General features: G+C 49.6%; 1 protein-coding gene across 1 annotated transcript; it reads left to right on the top strand.

The window, feature by feature from the left end:
* Positions 1-4,314: 4,314 nt before the first annotated feature.
* Positions 4,315-8,835, top strand: tent5aa (terminal nucleotidyltransferase 5Aa). Its single transcript, XM_023812996.2, has 2 exons — positions 4,315-5,689; positions 6,356-8,835. The coding sequence occupies exons 1-2, from the start codon at positions 5,264-5,266 to the stop codon at positions 7,133-7,135; spliced, it is 1,206 nt and encodes a 401-aa protein (XP_023668764.1). The 5' UTR covers positions 4,315-5,263; the 3' UTR covers positions 7,136-8,835.
* The last annotated feature ends 3,869 nt before the right edge of the window (positions 8,836-12,704 follow it).

Genomic DNA, 12,704 nt, shown 5'->3' with positions numbered 1-12,704 from the left:
AGTAGGAGGGAGAGGCAAGTGGGAACACAGGCATGGGGAGGGGGGGGTGGTCCCTGACCGTCAGCACTCCAATTCCACAAGGGGGTGTGAAGCTAGAGTGACAACACTGACAGTTCAGCTCATCTAAAGCCAAATGGCACCGATCCCCACCCAGCTTTACACCTCACACTACTGGGAGTGAGTAGCAGAGGTGGATAGTTCAGGTTCAGAAAGTAAAAATCCAGACCAAGTTGTTTCAACCAAACGGCTGCATACTTGGTGATTGTGCCTCTATACCCAACTGGTTGGCTGATACAAAATCTTGGTCTGGATTTTTACTTTATGGACCTGAACTATCCACCTCTGGTGAGCAGCTACCTAGAGCTAAACCTAGAGTGCCCATAAGGAAACCTAAGCAAGTGTGTTTTTTAGTCTTGAATACTGAGAGTGAGCCTGAATCTTACTGGAAGCTGCAGAGCCATGTCGAATGGTCCATAGTTCTTTCTGCTCTAGGTACTAACAGATATCCTGCTCCTTGAGATTGAAGCAGGCAGGGAGGGTTGTATGAGACCAGTAGATCTAAGATATTCTGGTTGCAAAGCCATCCAGTGCTTTGTAAGTTAAGCGCAAAGTTCAGTCGAGAGCAAAGCCTGAGGTCCTAGTGCAGGGTCAGCCTTAGGCATTGAGGGCCTTGGTTAAGTGCCCAACTGACAAGGGACTATTCTGCTGTAAACAGGGTTCAAACTGCCAACCTTCTGATCACAGACACAGATGCCTAATCTGCGGAGCAGCACATGAAATCGGGCCGGAATTAATATGTCCGGCTCCTGGCAGAAGCCGCTCTCTGCTAGTGGCCTGTCTTCTCACGGCCAGGGACCTTCTACTAAGCGGTTGTTGCTGTGTGTATTTGCTGGTTCTTATCTTGTGCCATACGGCTGATGTCATCCTGATTATTTATCTTGCACTTCTGCCTATTTATTCTGCAAGCCGTTAGCTTGTCTTGCTCAACACGGCCGACCTAGCTCTCCTCTGAGCACCAGCCGGTGGATCACAGCCCTCACCTAATCCTCCTCAGCACCTGCTGCAGCATCACTCCAGGAACTGGAGGTGCTTTGTCCCCTGGACGATGCTCATCACGGTGCTGGCTTGTCATCTGCTTGCCTCTCACAAGCTGCATCATCCTTTCGAAGTTGACCTCCATCCGTTATCAGAGCTTGTCATTTGGTCCTTAGCCATAGGCTGATTGTGAAATTAGCTCGAAGGAAGCTTCTTCATTGTGGGCTGTGTTTATCTGGAGCGACGGCATATCTGGGTTACTCGTGTCTGCACGTTACACACTGATAGTGAGGCGGGTGTTCTGTGGGGTCGCTGTTGCCTCTGCGGTAGTTCATCATGAATGGTGTTGTTGTTGGCGAAAGACCTCCTCGCCAAACACGGTTTCTCCAAAATAACATTTGTCTTGCTCCTTGTCTTATTTGTCCTCATCGTTCGTTTTGTCATCTATGTGACATCTGTCACTTTCGTTTTAGAGAGAGGGGGTGCCAAAGCCTCGCATGCTAACTGGTTTACTTATTTCTCTCCTTAGATGAACCCTCCGATCATGCCTGTCCTTATAGTTGGGCCACGGGTTAGCCCGTGCTGGCCCATCAATCCCATTTAGCCGCCAGAGACCCTGCCGGGGGGGCAGTGGTAGGGGAGGGGGGTTACCTTTCCGCTCTTTGGCTTTGTTGTGTCAAAGGCTAAGCCCCTCGAGGAGGGCGGGGCTAGTTTCCTGTGATGCCTTTGCTCCTGACAGAATGGCGAGACAGAACGGAGTGAAGTGATCCAGCCGAATCATAGTCCCCTGTAGATGAAGTGGAGGTGGACACTGGGTGGAGAAGGTAGCAGGCATCATGGTGTTGAGTGTTTGAGTGTCTTAATTGTTTCTGCACCGGCCACCTGGAGCATACGGAGGACCTTCATACAGCTTCCTCCTCAGAAGGTAACCCTCAACCCTACATCTCCTTAGGAGCATGGCAACAGGATTCCTTAAGAATCCCCTGGAATGCTGATGCGCACATCCAGATGAAGAGCTGTGCTCCTCGGTCCCTCATTCCTAAACATAAACGATTTTCCATCCCGTTGCTGTCTTCAGTTGGAGTCATATTCTCCTTCCATTCTGTGATCACGTCCCAAACGTAACTGGGTCCCACGTGTCTCTGTTGGCGCTCCAGCAACACAAACTGGCCTAAAAAAAAAAACACCATGACCTTTGTGTTTTATTTTAGCTCTGTTGATTACACATTGTCATGATCGTGCAGGAAGTTGGTCTGTTGAGTGCCGCTCTCAGCTGTGTCCTGTGCATGCGTACGCTTCCTCTAGCGCAGCTAGTCTTTAAGGCAAACGTCTCCGTCTTTCAGTGATGTTTTTTTGGGGTTGTTAAGCTCTGGGCCCAGTGCCTAGAGAAGAGGTAGAGCTTCCCAGAACTGGACATTAGTGGTCAGAGTGAGAAAACTTGTTAAATATATGTTCTGGAGAAGGTGAGTGAGTGTAGCACAGCTGTCAGTAGGTAACTCATCCGCCCACATCTAACTCGCCGCTCTAGTCTGTCGCAATCATTGATACGTTGAAGGTGAAATCTGCAGCTAAAATCGGTAGTGGTTGTGTTAGTACGAAATTCATGACAAGCTACGCTATCACATATCAGATAATCTTCAGCCACGGCTCCCACTGAAATTGGTTACACTTTGCACCCAGGGGTCACTGTCTTGCTCTTAAGGCAAAATATTAAAAGTGGTACATTATGTACTCAACAATATATTCTCAGGAATTGTTTGCCTGATTGCACCCCGCTGGGAACCACAGGGGTGCAGACCTGCTGGTTTCCTTGGCCTTCCCCGCGAATGTGGAGACCATCGCTGTGCCGTTAGGAAGCGTGGCAAACAGATGGCCGAGGTGTTTCCGTAATGTAGTCTTGCTTCGTCACGTTCACACCAAGGAGATGTGGGGGATGGAGGTGTGTCCATAACATTGAGGCTGGATTCACACCCTCATGTTCCTCATGTTCTGAGGGGAATAGTGATGAAGCACCAACCAGCGTCTGTGAATCTAATCTCACAATTAAGGGGACTAATTAATTAAGTCCTGGGACACGCATCAAATGCCTTCTGCTGCAACTTACCCTGCAGGTCATGATGCCCCCAGCACCCTCCGGCTGAATGGGAATGAAGTTCTTACGGTGCATGTGGTTGGTGGTGAATTCAGCACTTTTTGCCACTTTTTGGTGTGGTGCAGCTCAGCATGGCTAGTGCTCTGTCCTCTTCTTATGGGATTGATTCTCCTGCCAGTCCCTAGGAACCCAAGGCTTATTCGAGCCAGGAAGAGCCTTTAGTAATTCTGCAGATCAAGGCCTTGGGGGTGGACGATCCAGATGATGCCCAACAAACTCTCGAAAGGGGACCCACCTACATGAGCGGATAGGTGCATGCGAGGACACCAGTATGTGTGTCCATTCACCGACCCGGGTATGGGGAGGGGCCACAGGCCGTCCACCTGATCACCTGACCTCAGGCGCTCCAGGGGAAAGGCTGATATCCCATATCTATGGAAACAATTCCAGAGCAGAGGGAAGAGGAGGCGTGGCATATGCAAGTGCAGCCAGCAGGTCTTAATGCGCTGCCTGCAAAGCGCATTTGCAAACTGCGTTCATTGTGAAGGCAGCCGAGGAATGTGGGATCGGTGTTGGGATCCAGACGGGTGCTCCCTAGTGCGAAGTGTCCAGGCCAGGCCTGGCAGCCACCGAGCCTGGGAGGGGAGCCTGAGCGAGGGCTGCTGGGTGGAGGCTGGTTTCCAGGCTAAGGTAGTGCTTGAATAATTGGGATAATCTGGCTTTAAGGGATGTCAGGCCGCAGTGACGTCGGGATTTGTGCAGACTGATGGATTGGGGGTGACGTGTATCCGTGCCTCCCAACCCAGGCAGCCTCCAACACTCTACTCCCACTGCAGGCTTCTCTGCTTTTTCACTACCACCCCCTTCCTGCTCCATGCTGACCCCGTTTGCCCCTTAGAACCTCCACCTTCTCAGTTCTGGTCTCTTCTCCTCTGTAGGCCTCCATCCTGAAGGAGAAAATGTCCTCCTCAGAACAAGCTGTATATGTAAGATGCAAATGTATGGAAATACAGAGATCAGAATGGAGCAGGGGTCTCCAACTCTAGTCCTGGAGAGCTACTAACCAGTAGGTTTTCTATCCTACATGGCTTCGGATGAGCCATACCTGTTCCTGGTATTTACCTGAGAGCAGGTGTGGCTCATCAGAAGCCAGGTAGGATTGAAAACCTACTGGATAGTAGCTCTCCAGGACTGGAGTTGGAGACCCCTGGAATGGAGTGATGTTCTACACCGCCCTGCAAGTCCACGTGTAGCCTCTAGGGAGCAGTGTTAATGTACAGAACTCTCAGCTGTAATCCACACGGCCTGTGAAGGGAGGGGCATCTCACACATTATCAAATGTTCTGCACATATACTGTTACATTTATGACATGTTTTATGAATATTGTAATAAAGTTAAAACAGCCTCTCAAGTGTTTATGCACTTTTATGGTATAATACAGTAAATTCATCACGAATCCAAGTCTGTAGAATATCAGGAATGCTTTGGACTTAGAAATTGTCGACAAAAGTTTTAATTGCACCACCCTTTTTAAATAGATTAGAACAGGGACAGAATTCTAATAGAAGTTTCCAGATAGCCTGAGAAGCTAGATGCTATTAGACCAGCAAAAGTTAACAAATAATAAAGCACGCAACACCTTGCAAATTAACTCCAGTTTATGTGTAGTCAAAATGAGCATGGAAATTTTGGCAGGATATTCTCTTTTTTTCGGATATAACCCCATCTAAACCTTCATTTTATCTGAAGCTTAAGTCCGGAGAAGTTTGGCAAGGATCTTATGCGGAGACTCATGCGCAGAAGCTGCCAAAAGCCACCGAGCGTGCATGCAAATTGATAGGCGTGCCTTGGGGCGATGAAGGCGCGGGCGGACCTCCAGATAAGCCCTGTTACAGCAGTAGGCAGGATGCGGAGATCCGCAGATCGGTAAGGACTTCTTCTCCTCCGAAGACGCCTTAGGACGAGCGCAGTCACTTAAAGCATGCTTAGATTTAAGACAGTGAATTAAGACGGCGGCAGTGGCGCAGATTAACCGATGTGGATAAAGTCAGCATTGCTCCGCCGCGCCGAGAGCGAACCGGTACCGGGACGAGATAGATAGAATCGTTTGTGTCTGCAGATTGCATTTTGTCAGGATGGCCGAAGACGATGTCAGGCGCCCTGATAGAGAAAGACTTGAGAAAGACAGCAGGAACTCCAGTGTGCTGAACTGGGAGCAGGTTCGGCGCCTGGACTCTATCCTGACAGAAACTATTCCCATCCACGGCCGGGGCAACTTCCCCACCCTGGAGATGAAACCCCAGCAAATTGTTAAGAAAGTCAGGAGTCGGATGGAGGACAAGAAGATCAGTGTCCGAGATGTGAGGTTGAACGGGTCTGCTGCGAGCCACGTTCTTCATGAGGACAGCGGCTTGGGCTACAAAGACTTGGACCTCATCTTCTGCGCGGACTTGAAAGGTGAAGCCGAGTTTCAGGTGATCAAGGACATTGTTCTGGACTGCTTGCTGGACTTCCTACCCGAAGGCGTGAACAAGAAGAAAATAACGTCCCTAACGCTGAAGGTACACGTTTCTTTAAAATGGTTTTCTGGGGTTTGATGACAGTGCCGACCCAAGTCTCGTGCCCGTTAGGCATTCCTGAGATATATTTAGAAGGGTTTCTGTTAGTAAAATTATGTTTTTCTACCATTAAGAGGATTGAATAAACCTATTTAAAGTGGATCCTCAAAATCTACGCAGGTAAGCCAGCAATTGGTCCTTATGCCAAACGGAAGAAGGCGATTCCAAGGATTCAGTTACATAATTACATCAATTAACATAATTTGTAATATCGCGCATTTAGATGTAGGAAAAATAAATTAAACCGGGAGAGACATAATCTTGCAATTAAATTAATTTTAGCCGCTACTGATATAATGATTTAATGCACGAAATGACACCGCGAATAACACGTAAGAGAATGATGCCATCGGGCACAAATTAAAACAGCGCTTTCAGCTTGATGCGTTCCTTAGTAAAGTTCTGCAAAGCTGATCATTAATCATCCATAAAAGTCAACTTGTAAACGACGCTGCTGTCGTTGGCTAAGTCTCCCGTTTGTAACCAGGAAAAATAAGTTGATTTTTTTCTCAGTGTAAACACTTGCCTGAGTTTTTAATCATTCCTCGTCTAAATCAATCGGGGCAGTAATAGCATGAAGAACTGCTTATCTCCCCCCCCCCCCCCCAGGAGGCCTATGTGCAGAAGATGGTGAAGGTCTGCACGGACACGGACCGGTGGAGTCTAATCTCACTCTCCAACAACCACGGCAAGAACGTGGAGCTCAAGTTTGTGGGCTCCCTGCGTCGCCAGTTCGAGTTCAGCGTGGACTCCTTCCAGATCAAGCTGGACTCCTTACTCCTCTTCCACGACTGCTCGGAGAACGCCATGTCGGAGACGCTGCACCCCACCGTCGTTGCCGAGAGCGTCTACGGGGACTTCCAGGCGGCGCTGGAGCACCTGCGCCACAAGGTCATCTGCACACGCAACCCAGAGGAGATCCGAGGGGGCGGCCTGCTGAAATACTGCCACCTGCTGGTGAGGGGCTTCCGCGCGGCCTCCGAGGCGGCGATGAAGTCGCTGCAGCGCTACATGTGCTCGCGCTTCTTCATCGACTTCTCAGACATCGGCGAGCAGCGGCGCAAGCTGGAGTCCTACCTGCAGAACCACTTTGTTGGCCTGGAGGAGCGCAAGTACGACTATCTGATGACGCTGCACAGTGTGGTGAACGAGAGTACGGTGTGCCTGATGGGACACGAGAGGCGGCAGACCCTCAGCCTCATCGCCATGCTGGCGGTGCATGTCCTGGCTGAGCAGAACGCCATCCCCAACGTGGCCAACGTTACCTGCTACTACCAGCCTGCACCTTACGTGGCCGATGGCAACTTCAGCAACTACTGCATCGCCCAGGTCCAGCCTGTCTTTGGGTGGCACCACCACTCTTATTCCACCTGGATGCCCTGTAACTGAGCCCTGCACATGGGCACAGAGGGCAGACACAATAGGCTGCATGAACAGTTGCGTGGCCCTGAAGCATCATGGGAAGGGCAAGGAGCAGAGTCCCAGTTCCACACTCAGCCTGGTCATGCTGCCTGTCTTGAGTGCTGCAGGCACAGGGTTTTGGAACGCGCTACTGTCCGCGTGTGCTGGGGGCTGTCAGAGACCACGCAAAATCCCCCCCACCGCCCCGTTCCCCTGGGGGGGGGGGGGGGGGCTCCCGGCTTGCATCCCGCCTCACCTGCCGCGTGTGACCTGAGCGGCGACATCGATGGAGGGAAGACAAAAAAAAACAAAAAACGAGAATGACGTCGCGTTTAAATACCAAAGATTTAGCTTAATGCCCAAAAACAGACGACGGCACCGAAGGGGAGACGTGTCTGATATGTGTCGTGGGTCAGGCTTGGGCCCGGGCCAGCTGAATTAGCAAAGCTGTGGCTGCGTATTGAGGGACACGTAGCTGTCATCTCATCTGTACAGTGTCATAACCCCCCGAGATGTCCCCAGTGTTCAGCGCTGCCAAGGGAAGTGCTAGTGTTTGGTTTTTTTTTTGTTTTATGTGTGTGTAAAGTTGTGACTTTTTTTCCCCAACACTTCAGATACTTTCCTTTCACAGATACTCGCTGTAGAAAGACTGAATTGCAAAAGGGCTGAAAAGAGGAAGTGCAGTGTGCGTTGTAGGACCGAGCGGGGCGTCTTTACGGCCACCCGTGACTGGGGCCGCTGGGGACCTCTTCATAAGGGGTCAGTGTTTCCCCCTGTGAGGCGCTCTATGCTATTTGCTGTGACACTTGGGCAGGGAATTCTGCAGGTCCCGCAAAAGCGATAGAAGCATGCGATGGGGGGTGGGGGGGTGCATGGCCCTGGGCTCTCCTCTGACGGAGTGGTGTTTGCACAGCGTCTGATTAATGGCAGGATGCGGGGACCAATCACAGCCTATGGAAGGAGGTGGGCTGGGCAGCTTGGGGGCGGAGCCAGGGGAGCAGGTTTGCATGGTGAATGGGTCACAATTCTGTCTCCACCCATCCTCTTCAGCTCAGTACATATAGGCATCATGGTTCCTGCTCCCCAGAACGGACAGTGGGATTAACCCCTACAATCCATCTGCACCACAGTCTCACAGGACCATATTCTGCTAGCATATACAGGACCTGAGATAGGCTATCAGCAATCAGATGTGGGCACCTTCAGTTCTGTTTCTCTCAGCATAATCGGTCACATGATCATGCGAGCACCATGCTGAAGTCATTCAGGGTGTCTTTTAGCTACCTATAAGTGCTTTACCCACAATCCCTCAGTCTGGCCCCAACCTGTCACTCTTCTCACACGTGAACCTGTCCAGAACCCTATGCTGATTCTTCAGCTACATACGGCTGAATGATGCAGCGCAGGTTGTGCTGGGAATATGGACCCATGTGTTCCGTTGCATACCCCTCACCTGTGATGCGATACACACCCCCCCCGAATTGCATCACCCCGCGGTGGAACCACATTCTGCTGCAAAAGAGAACCTTGTATTTTTCTATTGATGCTATTTTTGTTAATGTTTCTGGTGTTCTCTTTGTCGCGGTGCTTGGGTATCTGCAGATTCTTAGCAGTCCTTCTGAGAAATGTTGTACTTTGTTTTTCTGTGAGAAAGGAGATTTTTACCATTAAAAGAACGGATCCTGAAAGCGGAGCTTTGGTGTCTGTCTCTTCTCATCATTTCATACAAGGGGGCGCCGGAGGGGATTCAGGTTTGATTCAGGTTTGATTTGCTTTTAATGAAATCCAGCGTACGAAATGCTGAAACGGAAACAAGGTTAGGGTTCCAGGAACTATTAAGGGCTAAACCATATTTGAAATGTAGATTTGGGGATGAGGTGGCATGAATTACGGGGGAAGTTTGGTGGGGGGGGGGTGAGTTATGAGTCTGAACATGTAATGGGGGGGGGGGCTATGCAGCGTTTATCATTTAATGTTGATTGCAGCTGATCACTGACGTTCACAGAGAAAAAGCTGAATGAATCCCCCCCCCCCCCCCCCCTCCTGAAACCTGACGCTGCTGGAGCTCTGATCCAGTCCGGGGATCTAAATGTGAGCCCAGCTGCTCGCTTTGGGACACACTGAGCAGACCTGACCAGCTGGGATGGATGTGCTGGGATTTCTCTGGGTCAGACGGGCGAAAGCCGACAGCAGCTTTTCCGCACATCAGAAGCGCTGCCTGCGTCAGGGCGAAAACACAGTTACTGAAATAGCGCAGAGGAGGGAGCTTCTCGGGTCAGGCTGCAGTGGAGTCCAATAAACCACATTATGGATTTTCTATTGTAGTCAGACTTGAAAGTGTCGGCCCAGGTGAAGCCAAACTGGACATGATGTGAATAAACCCCAGCTTAGGGGATCTAGGATTTTTTTTTTAAGGGGGGGGGGGGGCACAAGAGGGGCCATAATTCATACAGAGGAGTCATTAGCCAATGATGTGTTTTGAATCGGTGAGTGACGGGAAATGGGGCACTCCAGGGGCCAATCAGCTTTCAGATAGGCTCAGTACGCCCCTGCCCCCGATGGACGTGACCAGGAAATAGGTGACACTGATCGGCTTATGAAGCAGACAGTGTTGCGTGACGGTTAGCGAGACGGAGAGGGAGAGAGGTGCAGGGTAGCTATGGCTTGCTAAAGTTTATTACGGCTCTGGATGTGAGGCACATTCATTCACACAAAGGCTGACTCCCAAACATCTACATTGACAGAGAAACTTTGCTGTGATGCTTTTACATTCTCACCCCAGTCTTCCTAAGAAGCGTATCATGGAGCAATGGGTCTGATATGACAGCCATCCCACCCCCTACTCCAGGCTTCCCATAAAGTTAATCCGTCACTAAATTGCCTCAGGGTCCTAAAAATAATATGGAAGTTCTCCTCAGTCATGGGGCTCAGGACAGTCCTGTCACCCTGAAGCTGACTGGTTCTGACACCCAAGTCACGTTGCATCTGGACCAGGGATGAGAACTTCTGACGGACAGTGCTGACCAGGCAGAAGGTGACCAAGGTCCATCCCGTAACGGTGGCAGTAACTCCTGCACATCTACCGATTTACAGCCGAAATAAAACATAAATCATATACATCGAGACTGTGCCCTGGAGCTTTCAGGAGCAACATCAAAGCAAGATAAGATCATAAAGCATCCAGCATCGATCAAAGAAACTCATTGCTGGCCATTGGCAGGGAGAACTGTGTCTGCAATTTTTTGAAAAAAGGGAATACTTTCCTGAAATACTTTTTAAAATGATAATTAGAATGATTTCACAAAATATTATGCTAAATGACAGAGACATACGGATGTTGCTGGTCTCTGATATCCACGCATCCTGTCCAAGTCACCTGCGGCCTGTTCCGGACAGCAGAGGGGTGGGGTACTACCTGGAGAGGATATCGTTCCATCGCAGGCCACATGCACAAACAATCATAGTAAATAGGCAGTTTAGAGACACCAATTAGCCTAAATGTTGACTGAAGGAGGAAACCCACACTACACAGAGAACGTCCAGAAACGCATCGCTAGATTTGAAGCAACAGCACCACCACTTGAGCTGTCACCAGTGAGCAAAACGCTGCTGTAAAATCATACTATTAAACTAAGAGCTTAGATGCTTTTCAAAGCAAAATAATAATTTTAGCAAAGAAAGCTTACGGACGTATACTGACGTATATCGGACATCGTCTTGCGCATACACTCTTATCAGATGAAAGAATTATATTTGAAGCCCATCCGGTACATATTTACCTGAGCTATGTCTGACTCCATGTGTGAAGAGAATGCCAGACATGGATTCGCCCTCAGGGCTGAAATCCAGGAAGTCCCTTAGGAGATCAGGAGAGTGACAGGAGAGACAACATCTCCGGCACATTTGATGTGTTTGATGTTGTTCACCAGCCAAGTCCTTGACGGCTCTGGGATTGGAAAGCTGGTCATATATCACCTCAGATGGTGCTGTGGCCTTCTGGGAATATAATAGCCATTGCAGGCCTGCCCTCAGCAGAGGAGTGCTGTCATTTATGGCCCATGGATGTCGACGTCAGGTTCCGATTTAATCTGTTTTCCTCCCCTAATACGACCCTCTGGATCAGAGATGGAGATGGTGAGGTTTCAACTGAAGTCATTTTTCCATCGTTAAACACAATAGAGGGAGCATTAATCTGTGACCTTGCAGGCGGAGGGCAGCCACCAATGGAGGGAGAGATGAAGCGATGATGTTTCACGTTGCCCTGCCAAGGAAAGCATGGTCAGGCCGCAGGGCGAGAGGCCTGGCCTGCGTGTGTGTGCATGTGTGTGCGTGTGTGTGTGTGCATAAGTCAAGGCAGAGTGAGGACAGAGATGATTTATTAGTTTCGTCTGGATTCACCGCTATTTACTCTGGGCGTGCGTTGACAAGTTTATCATTAGGAGTGCGATACTGAAGAAAGTATTACGTTTTGAGATAATGGTATAGATATCCATGACGATGGTAACAGAGGCAGCTGTTACCGCGACGACGGTGCAGCACCACACCTTAAGGCCTGAATAGGTTTCAGGGGCTCATAGGGACACACGGGTAAACGCACAAGAGAGGACCTTCACATGCACACAGGTAAACATGTGGGTGATGCTGAGTCAAACAGGAAGCGTAGAGGGTTTCGAGAGGAGGTCACTGAAACTGAACCATCAGCATCATCCATAGCAGGCTGATGCCAGAGCAGACAGGCCTGACTATGTAGGCATTTTTGTAATTATTACACTGTGGGCAATGTGGGTGGGGGTTATGCTCATAGAAATGAATGGAGAACCCCCATAAACATATGAATACGTGGACAGTGTGTGTGTGTGTGTGTGTGTGTGTGTCTGTCTGTATGTGTGCCTGGAGGGGCTCCCATCCAGAGTGACTGCCATCTCCGTCGATTAAGGGAGATAAAGTTACCCCCTCTCCACATTTGTCCAAACCGCCAGAGCTCAGCCCCCGCTCTGCATTTGGCGTCTGCGCCCAGAGGCATCCACGCTCTTGCAGAGGTTTCTGACCCCCACAGCCAGGCATGAGGTGGAGATTTTTTTTTTTTTGGTGGAAAATAGTGCCAGATTAATGCGAAACAGATCCACACTCGTCTCGCATCCAGGCCGCGCTGCGCTCCATGCCGCCGTTGGTGTTTCCATCGCTGTTTCAGCCACCTACACCAACGGTCCTCAGTCTTTCTTTATCCAAGGACCCCCCCGTGCCCAGGGAAACATGTTTGGGCTCTCTTACGCAGGTTCCTCTTGTATGCATTCTGCAATGATGACAAACTTGCCTGTCATTATTAACATACACATAATTTAATTTGGTTACACTGCCAAGAAATGTCATTTAATATGAATATGACTCAAATAAGCTTTTACTCTCCTACGTCCACCAACACTTATCTGGGATTCTGTGCATCATGACCTGTTCACAACCAGGAAGGAATACTGTTGATTTCTATTATCTTTAATAAAGCCCAAATTATAACACACAATTAAAATATACTGATAGAAACAGCATTGTGCTATATTAT

This window comes from Paramormyrops kingsleyae, chromosome 9, assembly GCF_048594095.1.
Source record: "Paramormyrops kingsleyae isolate MSU_618 chromosome 9, PKINGS_0.4, whole genome shotgun sequence".
Lineage (NCBI taxonomy): Eukaryota > Metazoa > Chordata > Actinopteri > Osteoglossiformes > Mormyridae > Paramormyrops > Paramormyrops kingsleyae.
This window is presented reverse-complemented; position numbering and strand designations above follow the sequence as displayed.